The sequence below is a fragment of the Styela clava genome, chromosome 2 (assembly GCF_964204865.1).
Source record: "Styela clava chromosome 2, kaStyClav1.hap1.2, whole genome shotgun sequence".
Taxonomy (NCBI): domain Eukaryota; kingdom Metazoa; phylum Chordata; class Ascidiacea; order Stolidobranchia; family Styelidae; genus Styela; species Styela clava.
The window spans coordinates 21805055-21832460 of NC_135251.1; the positions used below are offsets into that span (position 1 = coordinate 21805055).

General features: G+C 32.5%; 1 protein-coding gene across 2 annotated transcripts; it reads right to left on the reverse strand.

The window, feature by feature from the left end:
* Positions 1-387: 387 nt before the first annotated feature.
* LOC120335375 (uncharacterized) lies at positions 388-26339 on the reverse strand. Of its 2 annotated transcripts, XM_078109756.1 has the most exons (17): positions 25893-26339; positions 25194-25288; positions 24548-24718; positions 23696-24072; positions 22930-23197; positions 20559-21740; positions 19330-19415; positions 14765-14859; positions 14299-14420; positions 12973-13160; positions 10488-10659; positions 8915-9114; positions 7277-7408; positions 7025-7090; positions 6841-6930; positions 5913-6067; positions 388-4739 (listed from the first exon to the last, which is right to left on the reverse strand). In XM_078109756.1, the coding sequence occupies exons 1-17, from the start codon at positions 26234-26236 to the stop codon at positions 4586-4588; spliced, it is 3897 nt and encodes a 1298-aa protein (XP_077965882.1). In that variant the 5' UTR covers positions 26237-26339; the 3' UTR covers positions 388-4585. The 2 variants fall into 2 exon arrangements, with proteins under 2 accessions (XP_077965882.1, XP_077965883.1); XM_078109757.1 differs by lacking the exon at positions 20559-21740 and having other exon boundaries at positions 25893-26337.
* Positions 26340-27406: the final 1067 nt, after the last annotated feature.

A 27406-nucleotide genomic window follows, 5' to 3' on the forward strand; every position in this document is an offset into this window, starting at 1 on the left:
GTTGCGAGAAATGAACATCAATTGCATTGTTATGTCATAAACGATGTCTGAGCCAATAGCTGAATAAGGGCACACAGTGGTGCAGACATGCGTCCAAGATTAGGAGTTTTGAAAATAACCATACCGGAAATTAACAATTTGAATAAAAACGATCACAACCCTGACTGCCCAACTGGCGGTACAATATAATAGTTTAGTTATTGTTAAATTAATTTAAGGCCGGTTTTATCAATTTTTATCACCGATGTCTTAGCGTTTTTGTTATTTTATTCATGCCTTGGTGGGTCACGAATAAAATGCGGTGGGTCACTTTGTGACCCGCGGGTCAGTGGTTCGCCATCCCTGACCTATACCAACCATCAGATACATTTAGTAAAAAACAATAAATTGACATGCACTACATCCCAGCGGTGCATTTATTTCGTGAATTGATATTTGATACAAAGGAAGAAAAAAAAGAGGAAAATTGAATCAAAATAAGGACTGAGTGAACAATAAAGGTCCATTTATAGCGGAGCCAAAAAGAAAAAAAATAATAAGAAATATAACAATCAAAATATACAAAATCAAAGCCGTGGTCCTGAATCCAGCAACAATAAATATCCATATTATGGCAGTGAGAGCATTTAGTCTCATTCTTGAATATGATCACCTAACAATAAACAAATCAATCATAAACAGACTTGATTTTTGGAAATAGAAACATTACACTGAGGGACGGAATGGATAAATAAACTATTAATTACCGGTAGGTATCACAATAAGACAATCTGAATGATAAAGATAAATGTAGCTGCTTAACATCAAATGTCATTATTTTTCAAAAGAAGAATCAAAACAGATTAGGGTCAAACATATTTTGGTAAGCACATACACTTAATACTTTCAGAAGTGTGTGTACCAATATACAGGTAACTAATTCTGTTCACCTATTCTTTACATCAAGTTGTGTAAAGGGACTGAAACCTATATGGTATATGCACTTGGCTAACACAGAAAGTCCCCGAACTCGTAATAGAACTAAAAAGAGGAAATCGGAATAAAATTATGGCCTAACCCTGACCTGGTTCACACACTACGGGAGTACCATACTTTCTCTTAAGGAAAAAGTATACCATTGTGATCTATTTTGAGAATACCAAACATATTTGACAAAATGCTATAATGAAAAAATGTAAAACACTGCATTTATAAGATAAAAAAGGAAGAACACGAAATTATCCAGTGCCATTTGGCTATTTGACGAAATAGTTTAGCTGATATGGACGTAAGATTTATATAAAGGCATATATATATAAAATGATAAAAAAGCAAATACCAAAATTCAATGCAAAGTGACTTGATTAATTATGTCGATTTAGAGCAGGATTACTCAAATTTGAAGGGGGGAGGGGGGATGGCATGAGGCGGTCCTCTGGGGGGGCCTCCACTAGCTACCATTTGAGATGATTGAAAACGAATTACCTGTGATTTGTTAATTTTTTTATCTTAATGTAATTTATACTTATTTTCAATGGCTGGCTTTCTATTATTAAAGGAAGTGAATGAAAAATTAATGGAAACCTGTTAAATACACAACTAGTTTTTTTTATTGAACAGTAGAGGGCCACGAAGTGTTGAATCTTGAGAGGGGGCTATAGATCATGAGGACCACTAATTTAGAGCTATTGTAGATATTGTAGAACAAGAAGACGTAGGAGATAAATGGGCTGACTTGGCATAGACACACATAATAATCATTTCAAATGGAGAAAATTTTTACGAAACAGATTATATATGATGGAAAGCACCTGTTTCTGGCGACCATAGATCCTAATTAAACCTTATTGTTCAATTCTGGTCCATAAAGATTATAATAGGTATAAATGTTATGGACCAACGTGAAAGTAAATTTCTCCTTTGATCAAAATAAAATGGACAATTTAAAAGCAATACACAATAACGTTTTGTTAATAACATTGGAAATTGGAAGAATACAACAAATTACAAAATCAATAAGAAAAGTTGAAGACTTGATTCAATGCAAATAGAAAACATGATTCGATAATATAAAAAAGCAACAATGTAACATTAAAAATAGACTGAAATTTGTCATCATATACATTGAATAACAACTGAATATTGAATCTCAAAAGGCTCAAGTCCGAAATTTCTAATCAACTCAATTATTCACCATTTTATCATTTACTTTCATTGTCAAATTGCTTAAACCGATTTGAGAATATTCATGTAAGGTAAAATTTAGCTGATATCAGAAATACGGGAAAGCTATTTTGTAATAGAGTTTCAATTTATTCTATTATCCTTTTTGTATTAAATATGTCAACATGAAAGTCATGGTAAAAACCAGTCTGACTCACATAAAGTTTCATAAACCTAGAAAAATCAGCACAATATATCTTGTCTTTCAACCACACAACACAGTATGGTTTATGATATAAGATACAAATTGCTTCAGGCAGATTTAAAAGTTTTGAACGAAATCAAGTGAATATCTGATTACACACTTGCGAAACCACAAATGTCATCCTGTAACAGGGGAGAATTTTTATGTTATGAAACTGTCACGAAATTGAAATTTTTGACAATAATATTAAGCTATCTGTACCTATGATATGACATAGTGAATGTAAAAAGAATTTACTTTATAATATAAAACTTATATATTCATATACTTCCAATATAACTCAAACATAGCTAATGGTGTTGATACACACACTGCTATTTATAGAAGTATGAATCATATATCATAGAATACCATGATATATTTAATAAAAATTTTAAAGTATACCATTTGAAAATGGCTAATATCATGATATATTATTTTCCATTTAGATTCATAACACAAGCTAAATTGTACTACGGATCTTCACATAAGCCTAAAAGTTGGATAATCAAACTTTAACATAATCCAGATTTGAACATATTTGATTAGTATTTGAGAAGAAACGAAATTGAATATCTACATTATGAAGTGATATTACTTCTATATTGAAGTATAGTTGTGTCGCCAACTTGCCATTTCAAAAATATGAATAAGTACCTCAAAATGAAGTGCATTAGACATTAATCAAGTAGATAGTAATCTCATATTTTTTCAAATTAAACGAAGAAATGATTAAAAAAAAATAACGACAGTCTTTCCAATACCTTTAGAATCACAGTATATCAATATGATATTAGTGCAATTTCAGACACTACCGTAAACATGTTAAAAAACGCCATATTTGCGTTTCAGCAAGGAGTATATATAATCAATCAATAGAATCACACAGTAGGCTGTACATTAGTACGTTCCAATTTATTTTATCACAGATGTTGTACAGATTTATATTAAACAGTTATAAATTGAGAAATTTGAGTTTGGAAATAAACAAATCTCAAGATTTGAGTTGGGAAAATTGGTCCCATAATTCAATATAATAATTTTAACAAAGTGAAAATTTGGCATTTACTCAAAATATTGAATCGAACAAAGATTTGGAAAGATTACACAATATTCCCGACGTCTTGGAATACATGTTATATCAGGAAGGTTTCGAATGCCTTTGTTCAAAAAATACGATAATTGGTCATTGGCAAAAATTGGTCCTCAAAAGCAATAATTTTGGTCCAAAATAAGACAACAAAAATAAACTTAAAACTAACATGCATTTTCTAGTAAACAATGTAATCTGTTCTGATATAATGTTAATTAACAACCATCTGAAATATATCTACATTTGGCATTATTTGATTCAATTACAAAATTCCATCATTAAGGAATAAACAACTTCACTTTCTACTAAAAATATTTCCGCACAAAGTATATAATATAAGTAAACAATTGTATTTATATGCAAAAACTCAAAAAAAAATTGAGTTTCTATTCATACATTATAATTCGACTAACAATAAATGCTTCTTTAGATAAAACTTTTACTGGCAAGCATGAAGTATTGCTGAAAAAAAGAACTTTGAAACGACGTGATGGCAGTATACCACAATTGAGTGCTTGTACTAAGCAGCTGAATATTACTTTTTTTTCATAAGGAGGTATTTATCTGTTTGACTTCGGTGGAATGCTAGCTAAGTTATGAACAAATTTCCACACTATACTACAATGCAGTCCATCATTGAGAATAGGCCAAAAGCAAAGAATGATGAAAAAAATGACCAATCCTATACCATGATTCATTAGATTTTGCCAAAGCCAAACCTTGCATTATATAATCTCATAATTAGGGACCGACATGAAATATACCAATAACAATAATGTAAAACTTGCAGATATAAGAGCATCACCACAAAGCAAATAGCAGTTAACATTGGCTCAAAGCAGCATCACAAAACTATATTGCATATTATCACTACTTTTTTTGTGAATGTACACAATTCGAGGTCAGATTTTTTATGATTTATTTCAGAAGTTGAGCTACACTTCAAAATTCAAGAGTTTATGTTTAGCTAAGGTTTATCCTTAAGTGGAAAAGCATATATTTTTATTGATACAATTTTTGCGGTGCTCAACAAAGCAAAGTATCATGTCATCTTGGATAGCCCGCTCAAGTTTCAATGCCACTGAACTTTATTGTAAATCTCAAATTCAAGATCCATCAACTCGTCCTTTGATCACCCAAGTTGCTTCTGGATTTATTTTTGTCAATGCATGCATGTTTGTTCCAGGATCGAGACAACGTTCAAAAATGTTTCCACCGACTTCGTATAAAGCATGGGTTTCATTTGTGATGACTGTGATGCTATTAAAGAAACAAGAATAGTAATAAGCATTTAAAATAATCTTAGATGCCATTATAGTTAAGTCTAATGCTTCAAACACTTAGAGGCCATGCTTAATATAAAGCGATTGCAACAAGCGGACATGTAACAATATAATGAAACATAAAATGAAACAGTTGGTCAGCAAAAGACATCTAAACAAGTTTTTCGTGGGTTTCAATTAGTTGAAAAATTGTAAAAAAAACATGCTTTTGCATAAGCTTTCAAAAAACCCGAGTTATTTTATTTCTTTCCATATTATGCAATATAAGTTTATACTTTCGAGTGCAATAAACCTAATCACTTCAACTCTAAGCATACACATTTCATAAAACGGTAATTAACAAGGTTGCTGTCAGATTAGAGTATATAATTACCCTGGAAAAACTTTTCCTCTTACATGTTTTGAGCATTGTCTATTGACATAACAAGTAACTTACTACTATTAAATTACACCCTACACAAGCAGTTATAGGTATCAATTAAATGAGGATGGTAATTAAGGATTGCAATAGTCAGGATCAATAACTTAGGCTATAATCAGCAACAAATTTTGATAAAAATTGGCAACAGGCAACACTTAGTGCAATTGTGTGCCAACGCATGGCGATGCTATTGAAAAAATCAGGAAAGCCAAACTAAATAATCCATCATTCTGAATACATTCTATATGAAATATTGAAATATATACTCAATTGGATTATATTAAACAAAGGACACATAGTTGCATATTCAAAGAGTTGTAAATTGGAAATACAGGAAAGTCAGGATTAACAGTTACGGTATTTAGTCAGAACTTTATATTTTTAGGTTTATAAAATGGAAAATATTTTTTGGTAATACTGTGAAGCTTCAATTGCTCGAAATGACGATTCTTTCAACATAACTATTTTCCATTATTCTAAAAATCAAGGCCCAGTATAAGCGGCCGCTGATATACAAAGCTATGTGAAAGATACCATTTTTAAAATGACCAGTTTCTTTCCAGTTTGGTATTGCTAACCCAATTTTTACACCTTGGAAAAAGCATGAATATGGGATCTTAACCAGAAAAATGTGTAATCTGACGCTAACGCTTTAATTCCTGGGCCATAGCACGCACAGTTCCCAATATATAAATTTGAATAACCTATTTGTTTTAGTCTTTAACTTACTCGCTATCAGGTTGCATTTGTTTCCTTCTTTCACATTGCTTTTGAAATTTGCCGATCACGTCCCCAGCTGATGATTTTGTGTCAAGTTGGACTGCCATTGAAGTCATACTGTGATTTTCTACTTTGACACGAATGACACCTTTAGGAACTTCATACTAATAAAACAACATAAATTGTACAAATCATAGAATATTATGTAAATAGACAACTTGAACTGTTTACACATGTATTGAGATTCTTTTATTAAAAAAAAAAATTTTCCCAAACAAGTCACACACAAAGCACAATCATTTACATTCGGGGTGTGCAACCTTTAATACAGAAGGTACAAGTAACTGGGTGAAACCGCGAAATTCTGGTTATTGATCTTATGATATGCGTTGTTTACTTCGCACAAGCTAGCTTCGGGCATTGTAACGTCATACGCATAAATAAGAGTTCCATATTGACATTACAACATGAAGAGATTGGGATTACTCGCACATTCCAGATTGAACTGAAGTAAAAATTCGTTTCGCAGGTCGCACACCATGCATAATTGGCACTTCCTCTCGGGTCGCACAATTTTTCCTTGCGGGCCCCAGGTTGCACACCCCTGATTTGGATGCAAAGAAACATTTATTCAAAAACAAACATAGACAGTGTAAATGGTGCGAAATATACACAAGATTCAATACTTGCTTAATTAGAGAATAACTTATTGGGTATGTTTGACATATATTCTTTTCCACAAGGCGAGACTGCCTATAAAGTACTCATATTTCTCATGTTTCAGACTAAAATTTGGAGAATAAAACTTTTCTGAATTATTGTCCTGTGCATTTTCATTATTTCCATCTATCCCAGAAAAATGGTGTCTATATTCAACAAATTCAACTATTACCCGTAACTAAAATTTAATAAATTTAGTAAATTAAAATAAATTTACCTCAAACTGTTGTTCTTGTGTTAGTGGAGATTTTGCCAACTTCGCAGCTGGATCTTTTGATTTTGTTATTCCAGGAAACTTTATCTTCAGCTGAAAAATTAAATTAATTTCAATTATTCTATACTGCACAGAATGGGCTGAACATATCAACATTAAAAGTAAAAATGATGAAAAACTGTTCTACCTTATCTTTTGATTGGCCATGTCCATGCTTTTTAGAGCTTTGTTCTGCTTGATTCATATTCCGTACCTGTGAAAGTATTATTTCAAATTATTTGAACTGGATGGGGAGAGTATTTTTGAGTATTAGTGCTTTTATTTTGTAAGTTCATCGGACGAGTAACCGAGGTTTGCCATAATGATTTAGCCGTCTTATCGACTTTCCGTAATAAATAAAAATCCATATTTTATCATAGCTAACTTACATAAAACTAACCTGAGTTAACATAAACGTAGGAACAGTCCATAACAACTTATGATATTTTATCAACATTCGGACAATATTCGATGTACCGGCTGCATGTTTCACATCTTGACTTGCCGCAAGTGCACTTGGTGTTTCTCCCCTCTAAATATGAATCATACATTATAATGTTAATATGATTATAAAAAATAATGTTATTTATTTCAAAATTCAAGCCTTAATTAAAGCAAATCAAGCAGTAATACAGTACTAAAATGTAAAAAATATAGAAAATTTATTGAACCAAGTTATTTTGTCAGATGTGGGATCAGTATGCTCAAGATATGATTTTCCACTACGACTTCGAGTTACAGGGCGTTACTGAAGTTGTGTCCTATCATTGGCCCCCAAATAGAAGTCTTCAATTCACACACTAGTTTCAACACCGGAACAATACCATGTCCCAGTGATGCCTATAAGCGCAGCTGATGCAATCCTCAATGACCGTACACTTGAGTTAAAATAAACTCTATTCAGTTCACAGTTCATAAGGTGTAGACGAGGGGTGGGCAAAGTTTTTGAACCCTGGGCCAAAAATTTTGCCCACCTAGACTGGCGGGCCATGTAAGTGTAAAGTAAAAAGTTACATTTTATGAACAATATTTACAGTATTACAAAAGCAAATGTGGAAAACAATAAGCCTTGTGCTAACACTAAATTTAATCGCAATCTCAACAAATTCCTTGATCTATTATATAGCTGAAACATCAAAATTTGGTTTCACATTGGTTGTGGCAGCATCGCGCAGGCCAGATTGAATTACCCAACGAGCCGGATTTGACCCGCGGGCCGTAGTTTGCTCATGCCAGGTGTAAATGCATTGAAAAGAGCTATAAATGCAGCTTGTTGAATACAATTAGTGGGGAGAGTTTGTGTTAATCATTACTATAAGTCTTGATCTCCCACTGTATGCATTGGGCGGCCAGAATCGGCTGTGCATGGTAAAAATATTTGAATGGCACTCCACATACCAGTGTCTATAATTGCTATTCACCTTTGTGAAAAGCAATAAACTAGAATTCAATTGAATTTAATATGAAGTCCTACAGATAACTCATATTTCAATGTCATATTTAGATAATAATAATACCGATAAGAGAATATAAATATTTAATTGTTTCGTCACATATTGTTGGCAGAGTACTATTTATAGGATCGAGATCAGCAGTAGGTAGATAAAATATGTAGAAAAAGTAATTTATTGACTGTGTGTGTAATAATAGAAATAAAATATCATTTTTAGGGAAATACTCAATGAAGTGAAAATGATCTATTTCATATTAGTGTGAAATACATTTTATTGAAAAAAAAAAATCTTTTAAACGGAAAAATTATGCTCAAAAAGCCCCAATATTAAATTGGATAAGACAACTTTGATGTGCTTTGTGCAACAAATGATAGGCATATAAAGATGTATCAAATGAGTAAAAGAGTTACATAAACACCGATTAAAATTAAAAAAAACTGGTGAAGATGTATCGAGAATTGACTTTATAACAAAATTGAAATCAAAATGTGATTTCATGACAACGTATCATTTTGGATATCCATGTATATTTAAATTTATAAATGATAATTGAAAGACATTTTGCAAGACAACCTCTTTCCTACCTTGCTTTGTTTCTTTGCCATAAACAAATTAGGAGCCATAATCATTGCGACATTGTTCAGAGTCATTTTATTCACTTCTTCTTTCGCTACGACACGACTTAAGAATTTGAGTAATAACTTGAGAGAATCTCGATGGACGTCATTTAATAAAATAATCAGTAGATTCAGAGCTTGAAGTTGTTGTTTACGATCAGGAATCACTGAAATTAAATATTATATCCATGAGTGGTTAGTACGTCATAAATTGGGTTGAATTTACTTGACAAAGTTAACAGGTTGTCTTTTTATAATTTCTCTATGGAATTGAATTGTCACTTTCTGAAATACAAACGACGATGATTGAGAAATTTGACTTATTAACATAGAATTATGACAAGGTAGAATTTTGTAACACGCGCACATTTAATGAAAAAATGCAGCACGTTAGCTTATTTTTGTGCAAATAAACAATCATAATGCAGCATAGTTTTCGATATATCCGACCTTACACCTTTCTCAAAATGTTAAATTTAACAGAATTTGATCATTTTACGACAAGTTCTAAACCCTGGCAGATAAAAGCATCCTTTTTACATGGCGTATTTTTACGGCTTTGCCCCGAACATGGCTCTGTACAGGCAGTCACTCAATTGCAGGAAGCTACTTCCTTTTGTTGCCTTCGTTGCCTACCCTTGGGAACCATTGGTCATAAACCCTAATTACCCCCAATTCATGAACTTGCTGGTTATTTTGACATTGACGAAATTGTGGTAAATTGAGTCACTTATATGATGACTCACTTGACGTCTACATTGAACACATAGAGGGCAAAATTTTCAGTTAGCTGTCGATAATAAACAAAATAGAATCATTCAGTTTGTTTAATTTGACAAACAAATACGTCTTATCAATTTCATTCTTCAAATAGGAGTGATAAAATGAATTACGGTGCCAAAGAACATTTCTCATTGCAGTTCTAAAGACCAAGACAACCTTGTATTCAAATATGATTAATATCATCTATATTGTTATAGTTGAAAAATAATACCAATTTCATGTCATATGGGGTCATAAAGATACCTCATATGTTAATGAGTATTCAACTACTTTCTATGTGCAATTTTCTATTACCTAATGATGGTCATTAAGGTTTTCAAATATTGTATGACCAACAAAACCACATAAAAGAATGTGTTTTATTACCACTTGCCATATATGAGCCATGAATGATGAAGTATAATGTTCTTTCTAGGGAAGAGGAAAGCCTGTAAACCAGCTTAATTATATGGCGAACCACAGACTCTTATGGAATTACCAGTCCATTTCAGATATGGTAATAGTTACCCAACTATTTGTTTCAGATGCATGAATTTGTTGGTAGAAGAGGCCGTAACCAACCAGCGGTTACGTCGTGTATGGAGCGCAACAATCCTCTCGCTCATATCCCACAAAGTTAGACTTGCAAACCGGTTTGGGGCAATCAGAGGCATGATGGCAAGCATATTACTAATGATGGTCCAATACTTTGAAAAAACTAAACAGTAAACTTCAAATTTCAATCATAAGTGAGCAACAAAAAAGTTAAATTCCTTACAATCGCATGACTGGAAAGCATCAATATATTCTTGCGTTAGGAGCGGGTTCGGGAGTTCCCTGAGAAATTGTTTTAATAACGCTGCAACATCATTTGTACGAGCTTCATTCCATCCTGCTTTTGAATCAAGAAGAACTGTCGGTGATGTTTGGCTGAATTTACTTTCCAATTCCTGCAATTCAATGAAATATATTGATTAGAATCTCCGAAGTAGAGACTTGAAAAAATGGACTAGAGCAACGGTTCCCAAGTGGGGCACCGCGACGATTTGCTAAGTGAGGCCTAAAAATAAATGTTTTGTTGTTTCTTATTTTATATGCTGTGTATATTAAACAATATATTCATTTCACCTTTCTATGTCAGTTGCTTTCATTTACGTAGTGTCTGCCTTTATTGTTACGTAACTATGTAACAATAAAAATAGACACACTTGCTGCAATTTCGCAAGCTGCAGTTAATTTATCTGCTGAACTGAGTTTAACAAACATGAGTGTTTTTCAAGCATTTTAAAAGAAAAACAGGCAAAGATGAGAAAGAGAAACTTTTGCCTTTATTCTTTAGGCCTACATGTTGACAAACTTTGAAAGACAGAGAGTACACATTAACAATCACAATATTGAGTTTTATTCAAAGCAGCATTTTTTTTTCATGCAAGTGCATCTGCGGGTTCAGTCAACTTCAGCAGGTTAGAGGGTGATTGATAAATTCAATATATAATTGAAATTTCATAATAAAAAATTGGGGTATGTATGCATATGCAAAGAGAATGCAAACTTGTAACAATAAAATTTAATAAACTTTTAATAGTGCGGATCTAGGTTTATTTCGTTATCAATAAAATTTCTCATAAAATGTTCACAACACAATAAATGGTTTTATAGTATGTAATTGTAGCCAAAACCCCTAAATTTTTCAAATTTATTTGTGGGTGTGATGCATTGAATACATTTAAATTTGATCTCAAATAAAAAATAAAATAAACTGATGAAAAAGAAAAATAGGTACGCGACAAAATATGAAAAATTTACAATGAAAAGCAACCAGTTTAATTGAAAATAACTAAAATGTATTTGGAATTCCAGTAGTAACATGTCAATAGAAATCTAATATTTTGGACCATATGTGGTTAGCTGGTAGAATATAAAATATTACTAGTCATGTATTGCCTCATACACAATCTGGAATAGTACCCAGACGAAATACATTGCAGTCAGACACATATGATGGACTATAACTAACAAAAGTAACCATTACATGGTGTATGTCTTTGATATTTGAGTTATTCAGACATAATTGCTGACATTTAAGATATTGTAATTCACAATTTCTTCACTATGCTAATAACGACCGAACCATTAGTTATAAAAAAAAATATAGGAAGACATTAGAGTCATCAGGAAACTCTGATAGGTTGGCGGTTCCGTGACTCATATTTATTGCGAGTGACATCATATAGGTTACAATGGTAAATGTGTTGTTACAACAAGATTCATGAAATGACATGAACTGATTGTCAGCGAAAATAATACATAGTACATACACATATGAAACTAGGGTCAACGGCTATTCATTATAATATGTTGTTGTTGTTATTAAGGTTAATTGTTATGAATGCTATTACAAGGTTAGATTTACGCTTGTTCAATGACCAATTTGCACTTTAAGCACTGAGAACTGTTTTCATTATAAGGGTTCATTACCTAGTGCATAGTGAATAAGATTTATACATTGCGGGACAATTGATTACTGGATATATATATTTATATATATATATTTTTTTCTGTAAAGAATTCATCAAATTTATTATAAATAGGAATAATTAGGTAATATAGAATAAAAAAAGAAATTTTATTCACTACGCAATTGACCAACATAAAAAATATTTCTAGTTAGTCTAAACGCCTAGGAACCACTAAACCAATAAAACATGAAATGTCTGTGTTGAAGGCTGCATATTAAAACTCTATATACAGGTAATTCCAATTTTGAATGGCACTAAATTCCTCTTTAATATTATGATTTGCTACAATTTTCAACGTAAAAATTTGCCACAAATTCTAATTTCACTCTATAAAGAATTACCAAACTTAAAAACTATGAACGCCATTATTTCAAAAACACTGAAATATGTTTAGAAAATGGAAAACTTTAATAATTAGGAGCATTCCTTGAATATATGTAGACAATCCCCCCAAAAAAAATTCTGAAAATGATTGAGTAGGATTGCCAAACTTAAAAACTATGAACGCCATTATTTCTAAAACACTGAAATATGTCCAGAAAATGGAAAACTTTAATAAGTAGGAGCATTCCTTGACACCCCCCCCCCCCAATATGTAGACAATACGTAAAAAAAAAAAAATGAAAATGAGTAGGGCAAGGCTAGCATAAATATGCTAAAAACTGAGTCATTTTCATTGAAAACTAATTAACAATCCATTTTGAATATTTCAAAACTAGTCAAAAATTTTAATTATATCCTTACCTGTTTTAAATTTTTTATTCTGACTGCTGAACCAGGAACACGTAAAATGCCTTCATCTTGCAAGCCGTTATTCTCCAAGAAAGTAATGGTTTCTCTTAAGACTAAAGGAATCCTTAATTGAGGATTAGATTGCCTTTTCTGATCCGATTCAAGTAACGTTGTAAGTGGGATACCAAACAGACCAGTTTCTGTATACAATAGAACAGAAATAAAAGATTACTAACTGGAATAAAATTATAAATTTAATACGCAATAATAAGAATGCAGGAATCTCAATCAAAAACATGCGGTTTGAAAATGTCAATATTCACAAATGTCATCTGCGTTTATTTAAAATTCCATACATAGAATAACGCGAAGTGGTTTTATTAATCCATCAAATAGAGCTATATTGGGTATTCCAATTCCAAAATATGTATTTTTTCAAAAATAGACTATCCCTTCATCATTTGCACTGCTGTTAATAGTCAAAACTACAAAACATAATGAATATTAATTTATGCTCATTCATGCTTGATCTCAAAATCAATCCCACTTAAAGCCGTGCTTTATCTATGACCCATGCTCAATCAGCTGTTTGTCTTCAAGCATTTTGGACATCCTGTTCTCCTTATCACAACAAGATATGAATAGTTGATCAATACTTTATTTTAATCTGCTACAAAGTCAAAGCCAACTTGGTAACTAGGGATATTCAAATTAAATTAAATATTCGAATCCACATTTTGAATTCCTAATTTTAAGAATAATTTGAAATTGTTTTATTCATAAATATACATATTGGGCAAATGAAGTCTCACAACTCATTGATCTTTAGGAGTTTTTTATTGAACAAGACAAATTTCAAATATATTCGATATTTGATAATAGTATTTTACAATGTATTCAGAATAATAGATTATTCGATTTTTAACATCTCGTTAAACAACAATATTTAGCTATGATCAGGGATGTGCAACCTATAATACAGGAGGGCCAGATACAAATAACTGGGTGAAACCGCGGGCCACACCTTTATTTATCATAGGCTTTCTAGTAGTTGCAGGCACAAAAATTTGGTCATTGATCTTATGACATGCGTGTTCGCTTTGCACACGCTCAGGTATAGGCTTTGCAAGCAAAAGGATTGGAATTACTTGCATGTGCTGAATTAAAAACTCGTTTCGCGGGCCGCACAGCATTCAAAATTGGCACTTGTCCATGGGCCACATTTTTCCGCGGTTTGCACACACCTGAGCTAGATAGTGAATTTCAGAAGTAAGCAAGACAGAACCCAGTGGAGTTGTTCGTTTATACAAGAGACGACTACATGGGCGGCAATCATACCTTTTATTTTTGGTTTTCCAAATTTCCTCCTTTTGAGTTCAATATTATGAAGATCGAAAAGTGCTGTTAATTCTATGAGTGCCAGACTTTGTACTTTTCCAATATCTTTTGCAGAAAGATCACTAGAATAAAAATCAGAAGATGTTACAAATAGGCCAGAACAAAGTCAAACAATGTTTAGCAGTTTTGGCATAACAAAGTTGTTTTCAACTCCATGGCACCTAAATCATGTTAAACCTGCGGTACCTGATTGCCCTTCCACTCACAATCATAATGATTAATTACGCTTGATTATATAAAGTTAGTCTTAAAATGAAGACCAATTAGCTAATAATAAAATGATACAGGATTAAGAAGATGGTGAAGATACTCTATAATGTATGTATAATATTTACTGATTAGAGGTGACGCTTTTAGCGCCCTATGCTCCAAAATTCAACCAAGTCAAAATCTAGTACAAATATACCTTATTCTTGTTATACCCAATCTGTCTTTAACTAATGAAAAATTTGGCAAGTTTTCTTGATCTGCTGTTTCACTGTAGCTCATAGGTTGCTTGCTCTGAAACATAGAATTGGTTCAAATTTAGTTTAAACATTTTTTTAATCTTTTTACTAAAGTCAAACACTTTACAAGACTGCTTAGTTGCCCTGTCTACTACAGAACTGCCTGGCGGTTTTGGGTATCATGCTAAGCATCAGGAGTATGCTTGCCGTTGAACCTCTGATTATCCTGCACAAGTACTCAGATTCAAATTTTTTTGGGGATAATTATGTGTGCAAGGACTCCTTGCTATCGTAGGAAGGTTCACAAAACAGCTGGTTAGTTTCGGCTTCCTCCACGATCGAGTATATGACAAAAGAACAGGTTAACTATCCCCATATCTACCATGGACTGGACTTGTCACCAGACAAAAAGCCGCGATTTGCCAAATAATTAGGCCATCTTATTGACTTTCCTCTGCACCAAAATAAAAATCTTACCCCCAATAAGAATCTAAGAAATGTCTTTCAGTGACAGTGACATAACATTGATGAGCGGGAGGAAATTAAAAAAGTGAAAAGTTAATGTTACGTAGTAATCAAGATACATAGTTGAGTTTGAGATGAATGACCCAATGGTATTTCTCATAATAACTGATGGTAATGGGGAGATGATCCCACAACAGATGAAAACAAGTAAAAATTATCCGGTAGGATTAACAAGAAGGGAAATTTGAACCAAGTCGGTGGCACAAATATTGAATTATCCTGTATTTGCTAAGAAACAATGTACTTTAACAGGCATCGAAAATCGCCTATTTACACACTTTATGACCAATTCATTATGAATCTAATTCTTTGATGACTAGGCAAATGGACAATGTAGCTACCAGGGATGGCCAATTCGAATTAGGTATTCGAATGTATTCGAATATCTCGTCATTCGAATATCGGAATTCACGTTCATAAGAATATCGGATATTTGTGTGACGTCACACATTTTCGACGTCGCTTTCAAGACGTTTCCGTTGAATGAAAACATTCTCGATAGAAACTTGCGCGTGATTGTTTTCATCACTCATCAGCGTAACGTGTTATTTAGGCCCGTAAACGCCTTTACGATTGTGTTATTTTCTCTAAAACGAAAATTTTCCACAAATTTGTTCCACGATAACGATAACATTTATTTTATTTTTGTAGGCGCACGGAATTGTGAATCTGGTAAATACGTTCATCGGCGGCGAGTTTCTAAAGACAACGCAACTTTTTGATTGAAAAGCGGCAATTTAAAATACTGAAAATAAAACCGTAAACAATATAAGTTTTATTGAGGCCTGCAAAAATTTTAAAAACGCTTTTCTAGGCAGTGAAAATTGCAAAATTTCGTGTGCCTCTGGCACACATTATGTTTGGTCGGCGTTTAGAAACATATCGCCACTAATTGAGGGCGGGATTTGCCTGATTATCCATTACCTCAAATTGCCGTCGAATATTTTCGTGTTAACACGATACAAGGTTTGAAACACGACTTTTTCCCTGGTTGTGAGGATGTATATAATATAATTAATCTAAAGTATATTCAATCAATTTTATTGTGATGAAATAAATTTTACTCTGAGATATTACAGCATATTTATGGATTTTTCGGTTTTACGGTTTTATCTAAAAATAATCAAAGTGGCAGCATTTCGATCGAGCGAAGTCACTGTTAACAAGTACATCTAAATATTTGCCGAATTCGCAAAATACGGATCAAAACAATATTTGATCGGGCAGTTTACCTCGCGTTTTTATTTTTATGACCGCGGATTGCCGACGCAACCGTAGGTTAAATTGAAGACAATTAAATTAATAAAGCAAGACATTTTAAATACGCCCGTGTCGGTCACGAATTCATCACTTTGCACAACAGAAATCGTTGTTATATTATTTGTTGTAAAAGTCGACTCTTTTAACAGGTGGCATAATCGCGGCGATGAATATGAATTTTTTATTTACTGCTAAACTTTATATGTATATTCATTGTATGAAATGAATTATACTCTACACTTAACATGATTTTATATAATTATTTGAGATTTTTCTTACGGCGATAACGAGTTGGCAAGATTGCAAAAACACGTATTAAAATTAAATACATCAGGCAGTTTATCTCGTAATTTTAGGTCACAGATCGCCGTGGACCGAATAGTAATGTTTTTTTTTTGACATAAGAAGAAGCAACCGCGAGTTACGATGGACACATTAAATTAATATATAAAGATATTTTAGAATCTCGTAGTTGTCATGGATTGAATATTTTACGTAACAGGATGATCATTATACGCTGAAAAGACGGCTCTTTTAACGAGCGCGTTACAGGCGGCAATGGGAATTTCCGATTCCGAAAATCCTGGCTGCGCGGCTGGCAGTGGTGGTCATCTATTCTCTACTAATTTATTTCTAATTCCAAACACAACAATATGTTTCACATAAATTAATATACAAATATACTGGTAGGTAGTAGAATACTCTAGGCTTAAATATAAGAATTTTTAAAGGAATAATGAATTTTTGATTGTTGTTGCCTATATTGCAAATAAATTTTATTACTCTCAGAAAATATACACAATTATCTGAATACAAGTAGTATTTTTGTCAATAGACTTGACTATTATCGTAATATCATGGTACCACTGATAGAAAGCGTCAGTCAACTTCTTGGCTATCTTTTCATATGGTCATTTGTACAAATGAATAATTTTAATAAACTGACTGTGTCACAAGTTGCTATTATTTTTTATTGATAGCTATAAACTTTGTGTACATATACTGTTGGTTTGTGGCTTTATTCTGATATTTCTATTGAAGCTTATTTCCTAATTTATTGGGTTTTAATCAACTAAAACAAAAATGTGTTATTTTTTCGATTTTAGAATGTATTCGGAATTCCAGATTCGAAAACATTATTTTAGAATGTATTCGGAATAGTTTAGTATTCGGAAATGGCCATCCCTGGTAGCTACCATAGAACACAACGAAAATGCTGGTAGAGCACTATTTAAAATTGGTGGTATCTACATCTATGGTAATTGTACATCTACTAGAATTTTAATGCAAAAGCCAAATATGGGAGGTATAAAAGAATAGAGGCATTTTTATACAATAATGTAAAATGATAAAACTGTAATTATTCATTATTGAATAGGGTAACACATTATACAATTTAGAATTGTTATTACAAAAATGATTCTAAGTAAACGTGGAAAAAAAAGTCACAGTAGCAATTCGTAAAATGCTCAAGTATGAGATCGCAACTTTTGTAGAAAAAAATTATTTATGTAGTTAGATATATAATAGAGAAAAACAGGAATGAAATATATTTTACAAAAGGCAGCATATTTACTGTTTGCTAAAGAGACAAATTCTTCTGCAAAGTATACTCAGTAGTATTTGAAAGCAAACATTGTTAGGAGATAATATTTACCCAAATTAAACATGGTTTCTTGTTAAATATTGAGCTATTCGCAGTAAATCATATGTTCAAATAAATGTATTGAACGAAATTCCTTGACAAGAAGAGAGAGTTTCAAACAATATTGATTATTACTGAAGTTTATTAAACAATATTTGTAACAAACAGTTGAAAACCCAAAATTATCTACATTTCGAATAACATTATATATCGCTTTTAAAATCTCATGTAACATAATTGTGGTCAATCAAAACTGCTTCCTAAATTTATAAATCATATGCACTCTCAGTTCTGAAATATACCCTTAGTATTTGATATAGTCCTAAAATTATGAATTTGCTTTTATGAAATTGAAAGACATTGTGAAATGTCAATCCTTCTATTAACCATATTAAATTCAACCATATTGGCAACTTGACTACCATAAAGTAATAGCCTATTTAGTATAAAATTGTTGAATCAGCATTCAAAAAATACACTGTAAACAGGATTTAAAAACATAATAACTGTTTACAGCGTACTATCTCATTCATAATAGATTACTTAGTTGAAATAAAGCTGTCTACATCTAAATGGAATTTTAGAAATCTACCTGGATTATCAAACCATCAAAGTTTTTATTTTACAATAAAATAGGTCAATTACTTTGAATTAGTAATTTGAAATATTCATTACAAATCATGTTTAATCACACATAATCTTATGTTTTTCTGATTTTTTGTTGTATGACGAGCATGTGTTACTGATGTACTATTAATATACGTTACAAAGGATGTCCGAACAAACCGAATATACAAATTGATTTCATAATTAATTGTTTGATATTAAAGGAATAGTTTCATTTAAAAAAATATCAATTTGAGTAATTGAAGTGCAAGAGGAAAAGAAACCTTGAACATGCTATGATTTATATATCACCCAATTATTAAGTATATATTTAATTTTCCATATATTTGAAAATATTATTTTACAAGATGTCAAAATGATTTTTCTTATATGGCTTTGTCCATCCTTAGTACTACGACACCTAGATACCTATTTATAATTAAATATTGGGTTCTTATCACGAATGTTAAAATAGAACATAAATTATACCTTGTTATTATTGTCTTCGGTAAAATTATCTCGCCAACTTGTGTCTTCTGTTGAACGTGTTTGTATGCTTAATGTTTCAATTCCACCTGTAAAATTAATAGAAAACGATAAATCAATTTTTCTGTGATGTGGAAAATCATTTTGAAGAGAAAATACATTAAATGGGCAGACACCAGATTTTTGTGAATATTTAGGTCTGGATACTTCATTAATTATTTAATGATATCGACAACGAAACAGCTAGAATTTTTTAGGCAGCCTACAATTTGAAAAGAAAAAGATAACATTACAATTCGCTTTTTTTGAAGGGTGGTTAACTGAACGCCCATTTAAAATAGTGCTTAAATATAACATCTCTATGAATTTGAAACATTTATTAAACTATACTTCGCTCTAGATTTATTAACCAAGCAAACTAAACAGTAAATCATTAAACAAAAAATAAAAAGGTCAATGTCTAAATCGCATAAAAATAGATTCATTTTCAACAATGACGCATTTTACACGCTAAAAGTATTCAGATCAATAGCATTTTGCATTTTAGATATACTGAAATGTATATTATATAATTTCGATACAGATTTGGAATGGAATTTTTCGTTCCACAAAACATTACATAAAACAGACCTTTCTCAATTATGATGTTTAATGCTTTTGGGTTTATTATTTTGCTAAATGATATAGAGAAAATATGTTCACTGGGCTAACGTTTTCGACCGCTGGCCAATTTAATATACATGTTATTTATACGAGCTTAAATATTCCTCCTAAAATAGCCTGGAAATAATGTTGAAAAATCTGCCAAATGTTTACTTAATCACATTCTATCACTTTAATATAAGATCCATTCTTTTTTAAAACAAATAAATAAACTAAGATGATTGCATGAAATGAAAAAAAGTAAAAACAATAACAATTGCAAATGAACGAAACTGATAAAAATAAAAATAAATATAAAGTTCAAGCGTCTATGAGCTATATAGCGTTTATGTTTGGAAATGGTATAATGAATACATTTAAAACCCCAAAAACCAAACTTATTTCAACTCTGCAAAACAGATGTCAAAGTTATTAATAAAAAAATTCAAAAAAAAAATACTCAAAATAAAATAAAAAAGCTGAAAAGAGAAAGGAAAAAATAAAAGAAAATGAAAGAAGGTCCAGGAGAAACATGCAAATCAAGCAATCAACGAAGTTTTTACTATATTATAAAACAACAAGCGACAGACTTGATGATTTACGCTTGGAAGATGAGTCCAATGTTCCCTTGAATGAAGCAGGTTCGCCATAAAGGCTAGATGCACGTTTCAGTCGACGCAGTTTCGGAGAATGACGTCGAAGTTTGTACGAACCATGGTGAGTAGGAGATGTTGTTAAACTCGAGACTGACAGAGTGGAAACTTTTGGGAGAGACATTTGGAAATATTTCAAAGATTTACGTCGAGGAGACAAGGTAGTTGATTTCGTTCTACGAGACCGAAACGATGAATTTCGATGCGGTTTGTGACTAGAAGGTAATGTGTGCCATGGAGTGTTAGGAAATTGTAAAACATCACTTGAAGACAAATTAAGTGCGGATGTGAAAGATATGAAGGAATCATCCGATTGTTGAGATTCATCGTGTAAATCGGTAACTGAACTACTATCCGTGGACTGATTTTCATCGCTTGACGATGCTACTATAGTCGGGTTGGAACCAGTATTTTTCAAGTCGAAAACTTCTTTTGGCAGGGAAATCTTGTCTGTATCCCCACAATCAACTGTGAGCTGAGGAGAACTAGACGGTAAAATTGATGAAATAGGGGATGGAGACTTTGAAAATACACTGGTTGTCAAATTGATACGATGCAGTTCATTTTGTAATGCCTGTACATTAGGGCTTGTAGGTGTACTGCGTATGACTTTAGTCTTTCTTGTAGCGGTCGTTGACGTTGTTAGGGTGATAGGAGAAAACTCGAATGGCTCAACCACAATTTGTTTTGTACTTGGAGACAAATGGCTTGTAAATTCACTTGATAAGACACGATTTCGAACGAGTATTGAACTTTTGGGAGTTTGTGATACGCCATGCAAGAACGATTTATTGGGCGAAATAAATGACGGTGGTTTAGCATTCACAGAACCTGAAAAGGACACTGATGATGGGAGATGTGAATATTCTTTATGCTTAGGAGAGGAGCTTCCGGGAGAAAATGTGAAATGAGCAAATTCAGCTTCGTTATGATCAGGTGTGTCACTACCACTAGTTGAACTGGTCAAAGGGCCATTATTGGAGGGAGAGGTGCAATCATTAGGAGCCGATATAGAACGAGCACGTAAGAAAGCTTGAGAGCGAGACAAAGAGCAAGAGTGAGTATTTGATGATGATGGCGGTGGCAAGGTATTGCTGGCATGAATGTGACTTGGATGCACTGAAATAAAAATGCAAAAAGCGATGTTCAAATAACAATTTTGATGAGAACCATAATGAACAAAAAACGCGGAGTCAGAATGCACAAGTTTACAATATATATTAATAATCATATTTGGTGCAAATTAGGATCTTACCGCAGTTTCAAGATGAGAAGGGAATAGAGGGTTAAGAAATGAGAAAAGTGAGAGAAAACAGATGATTGCATGCATATTTGATTGCTTCGATAAACAAAACGCCAAATGATACGTTATAACTTTAATAATTGTCGCAGATACAGAGCAAGAAATTGAGGTAAGTCCAAACATAAACACCAAGTATGCTTAATCCGAAAATACTGAAAATAATTTTATACACAAATTTTATTCTAAACCTGCCAGCATATTAGATTTTATAATTTGTCAATGGTTTCAGTCACCAAAAAAAATCTAGATGATCGAATTGACATAAAAGAACTGCCATATAAACCAAACTTTTCAGTTTAGAAAAACAACCAATTTATTACAGTCACTATCTGTGGCTTTTAGTAACTAAATAAACCAATCAGAACTCAACTCAATGATTTCAAATCTATGAATTCACAGGACTATACCAATATGACAATGCTAAACCAATGTTTCATATTAAGCATGACACCCTAGAATGGAATCAAAGTTCAATCGAAGTTGAAGAAAAATTCAATCAATATCATAGGTGTATAGCTGCATTGTCAAATACTGCGTTATATGTCAAATCTAATTTTATCAAATTATTTATCAAAAACTATAGTGCTGAAAATTATTTTCATTGAAATAAAGACATAAATACACATAATCTTTGGGTACGAATACAAAATAATCAAATACCTGAATAAATATTCTAAGATATTTATATATAAAATGCCGACTTTCGAGACTAATTCTATCATACCAAAAACAATGACGAGCCCAAAAGTTGTTACTATCTCGAAAGCGGCCTGAGGTGAAAACTGACCAGCACACAATGCCCTCACTTTCAACACTATCTTATCAAAAATATAACAGCCAATGTTAATAACAGGCTTTCATGTGTAAATCTACTTTCTCTATTTTAAAAATATAGTGATATCATGGTAGACAACAACTAATAATATAAAGAAGTTAAAAAATTGAATCAGACAGATTTAAAAACTAAAAAATAACATAAAAATAATATATTAGCTTTTCACTAACCTGATGGCTCTGTGGCAACAATGGAATCGAGTGCTTCTTTTCTCTGGTAACCTTTTTGGTCAAGTTTGACAACATGACCCGCTTCGAGAGAAGACGTGGAATAAGCTGACACTATTGAGGTACTCAAAAAATGGCCATCAGTGTCAGTCATATTTGTACCTGTCGGCCGATGTGTGACCTCAGAATAACGACGAGGGTATGGTTCACCATCACCAAATCCCCCTATGTTATAAGGTAAGCTTGTTGACTTCGATGTTTTCTTATTTTCCTGAAAACAGATAGGTGTTTTATTTATTACTAAAGATTTTGAGGTGAAACACTACAATACATTAAAATAGTTGGATATTTCAGATAAATCTTACCTATTTTAAGTATTCTAAACTCATTATTGAGGCAGAACGATGACGAACACTATATAGTAAAATGTATTATATTATGATTTAAATCATGATTACACTGCAAAATGACAAAACTATATAAGCAGTCATTATTAATATTCCAATTCTGAACATTTGATTTTTTTCGATAAGCTCCATTTTGTCTTTCATTCAAACTGAATCAATAATGACATGAACGTAGGCAAAAGAGTGTGTACATAAGTATACTGCATGTGTGCAAAAGTTATATCGTAATACATAATTACGATATATTGATAGCGGTTATCACACATTTGACTGGGAAGTAAACAACCACCTATCATGATCATACAAAGTAAATTTGTTCTACACTTGGACAATCCACAAGAGTCAATATCATTAAAACTTACTGTAGTTGGTGTTGGTGACAAGGTAACTTCCACTGATGGTGGTGGAGCAAGTGGTGGTTTTCCTGAAACTCCTTCATTATTTGTATTAGAATCGCCATAATTTTGTGGAAACACTGCATTGATATGAGGCTTAGGACGCCTTCTAGATTTTTGTGCTCTATTAAATGAAGTTATCCTTCGTAAAACCGCCTCACGTTGCGGCCTAGTAAGAGTGGATAAAATAGTCATTGATGTTAAGCTGTCTGTAGATAGTCTTGCAGCTGTATTTTCTTTATTCCCCTCATTTGGTCCTGACTGTGCTCCTTGAGATAAAGCTGCAGTTGTAACAAGGTCTGCAAGACCAGCTTGCCTGAACCAGTCACCCTCATCTTCGTCATCTGTGAATGAGAAATGTAATTTTGCAAGGAATTACAAAAGAAGAATAGGATAAAATGTCATAACAAAACTTTTGATCAATCTTACAAAAAAAGATAAACAGTAGCTAGAACAAAGGTGGGCAAGGACCGCCCACATTCAGTTACTCTTTTTTGCAAAGGCCCACATTGAAAAATTGACTGTGATGTCACAGTTACTATACCATTTGCTTAGCTAGTTTTTAATTCTAGATAAATGAGGCTAAAAAAATCTGAATTTTATATGTAATGATAGTTGCAAGAAATTTTAGCAACTTTCTACATGAACAGGGGAGCTGCAAAAAATTCTATAGTTTGTCCATCTCCAAGTTCGATTATTCACATGGCAGTCACTGTTTATTGTTCGGCCAATTACCTTGATGAGTAATTTTTGCATGCAGTGGCAACGTCTATACAAAGCGAATAATATTTATTATACAATTATAATAACTACAATTACCTGTTCCTCCCGAATCGGTTCGTGTGACACTCCGTCTATCATCAAAATCATCATCTTGAACAATTATACTTTGACGTATATCCTGATACTCTCGCCAGAAGTCATCATATTTTCCAGCACTCATGGGTTGATGATTGGTTGTGTCGTCTAATTTTGAATTGTTTTCTCCAGCTAGAAAAAAAAAAGAGTAAAAATCATGCTCATGTTTGTTTAAACGAGAACCCTTCTTACTGAATGGGTCACACATTATATTTTTAACAAGTAACAGATTTAATTAGGGAAACTTGCTATCGCATCTTCCCAGCGAGTGTTATAAATCCTGGTTTGATATTGCAGAGTTTAGAGTTTTACACATGCATCATTACAAATTTTTTATCACCAAAATGTTAGTAGGATAACAAAAAAAACATAGGGAGGCATTGCCATGGATCAGTGGTTAACTGCTTTAATAAATCATAACCTCAACAATCAAGGTATCAATCGAGACATAGGAATAGTTCTTAGGTTCCACTTTTTTTTTAATTCTACCGGCGCTCCTGAAGTATGTGCGCCAGGATGGCGCACAACCTGAACCCTAACCTGGGACACATGCTATGTTCAGGCTGTGCGTCATCTTGGTGCACATACTTCTGGAGGTCCATTCTACCTGTTGTATATGACATAACAGGTCTGGTATGATCAGTTGTGTGTCCGTTGCTTTCAGTGCTCCCGATACTGTCCACAGAGTCACAAGATTTTTGCCTGTTTAAAAGAATCTCAGATATCAGTAAGCAGAGTATTTGAAATGTAGCCTATTAACATTATGAATATAAAGACTACAATTAGTGTGAGCATTACATTCTGATTGAAGCCTAAACCGGTATTCAGTTTATTTTATTTAAAACAGTATCTAATTCGTGGCATTAAAATATTTCCAATTCCCAAATGAATCACTGTGATAACTTTATAGCAAATATGTGAAAATGAGACATATTAGTAGAAAGGATATTCAAAAATAATCACGACAAGTGAGCGGTGACCATAAGCATGATATAAAAGCATTAAATTTTTGAATTCAACGATTGATATAAAATGTTGTGTTCCTTATGCATCATGCCATTTTAATCTATAATGGGCATCAACATAAATTACAAAAAAGGGCTCGTTCAACCTTCATATTGCAATTATTCGATACTAAGTTAAATAGTTTTGTGTAGTCAGTTGGGCGAACAACTGAAGTGAATAGTTTTGGTTTATCAAAATGAAATATTGCTGCATATAATATACAATGATACAAGATTATATCCATACATTTGGAAACTAAAGAAAATTAGTATTAAATCCCATAAATAAATGATAATAGTACCTTGAATATATTCCACTGTCAAGGCTATCTTCAGATTTACTTGTTGATTTTGACAAGGGTACAAGAGTCGGTCCACTCATGGGTGGCGGGCTATTAGAGACACCACTGTCAGCGGGTGATATTGGTTGGTCTAAAGCTGAGTTTCCACTATCTTCTGTGGATGAAAACACTGAATCATCCAATATTTCCTTTTTACTTTGTTTATCCTTTTTTAAGCTTCTCTTTCGAGTCACTTTAGAAGCAAGTTTTGCAAAACCAGATTGTTTTTTGAAAGATGGAGAATCCTTTTGCTTAGATTTTGATTTATTTTCCTGTTTATCCGAAACTTCATCAGAGTAGTCCATTTTAACTACATTCCAATTTCAATTTCTAAATATGATGACATTATTGTGACGCCATTTCTCTCACTTTTCAACTAAATTATTTTCTGAAGAGGTTTAATAGAGGTTATGAATACGCAAAGTCTTTTTATTACCAAAACTAATAATCATTGGGCCTGAAAAGCTAAGCACCAATTTGTAAGCATGTTACGAAAAAATTAAAGTTTATCCGATTCGGATGAAAACTGCACCAGTAGATTGATCTCCAAGTAAAAGTAAGAAAACAATACTAATTTGCAAAAAAACGTACAATAGTGAAAACCATTGGGATACTAAAATAATAAACAATATCAACGAAACATGTGGACAGTCAGGCAGTGTGCATGTAAATGATTTTCATAATACAAGGCTTGGTATCAAACTTTGATTTGTATATTTCACATATTATTTTTGTACATATTAGCAAAATCGTCCCAGATATTATGCACCCTTACAAACCAACTGTCAATGCACCTGGAATATCTTACAGCTAGGGCGAAAGTGCAGGGCATTTAGTATTGCAGTATTGGGTGACCTGAATTCCCCCTAGCTTTTAGTCAAGATTTATCTGCTGAGTGGCCAAAATTGTTCGGTTTAAGGTGAGTAGTTGTGAAATAAGTAGATTGTTTATGTAAGAAATGTTTTTTTTGTGAATACTGCTCAACTCTAGTAGACTATATTACATTGGAATGAAATTTAGGTATATTCAGAAATTGAACTGGTTTTTTCAGTGACACCAGGATAAAATAGTGTTTGTACTAACAACACACTTAGAATAATAGAAGATAGAATAGAATAATAAACTAAGTCTCAGTAGGCTGTAATAAAATTTAGGCCAAAAGAAGAGTTCAAGAAAATTCAAGGGTTCAATATAGTGTATATCTAGTACCCAGAGTAGGCTACATACAAACAAGTTTCTCTTAAGAAGATAATGAAATGTAGGGAAGCTTGCTAGCGCCAAAAACATAATATCAAAATCACATAAAAATTTCGATGAACTATATCTCCATCTATTCATTACTACTTGTCTTAGTGTTCTGCTTCAATATTAATAGCAAACTTGCTTTACTATCGTTGTTTTTTGTATACAAATTCTGAAATTATAGGCCCCTATATAAGCTTTACTTGCAGTTAAATAACCAAGCAATACTGCAA

Coding starts and splice junctions, on each gene's coding strand:
- LOC120335375 (XM_078109756.1), bottom strand. CDS start 26,236: ATGGACTACTCTGATGAAGTTTCGGATAAACAGGAAAATAAATCAAAA. Junction 19,416..20,558: donor TTCCAAGCGTAAATCATCAA/GTCTGTCGCTTG, acceptor TTAATTTTACAG/GTGGAATTGAAACATTAAGC. Junction 6,068..6,840: donor CACAAGAACAACAGTTTGAG/GTAAATTTATTT, acceptor TTGTTTTATTAG/TATGAAGTTCCTAAAGGTGT.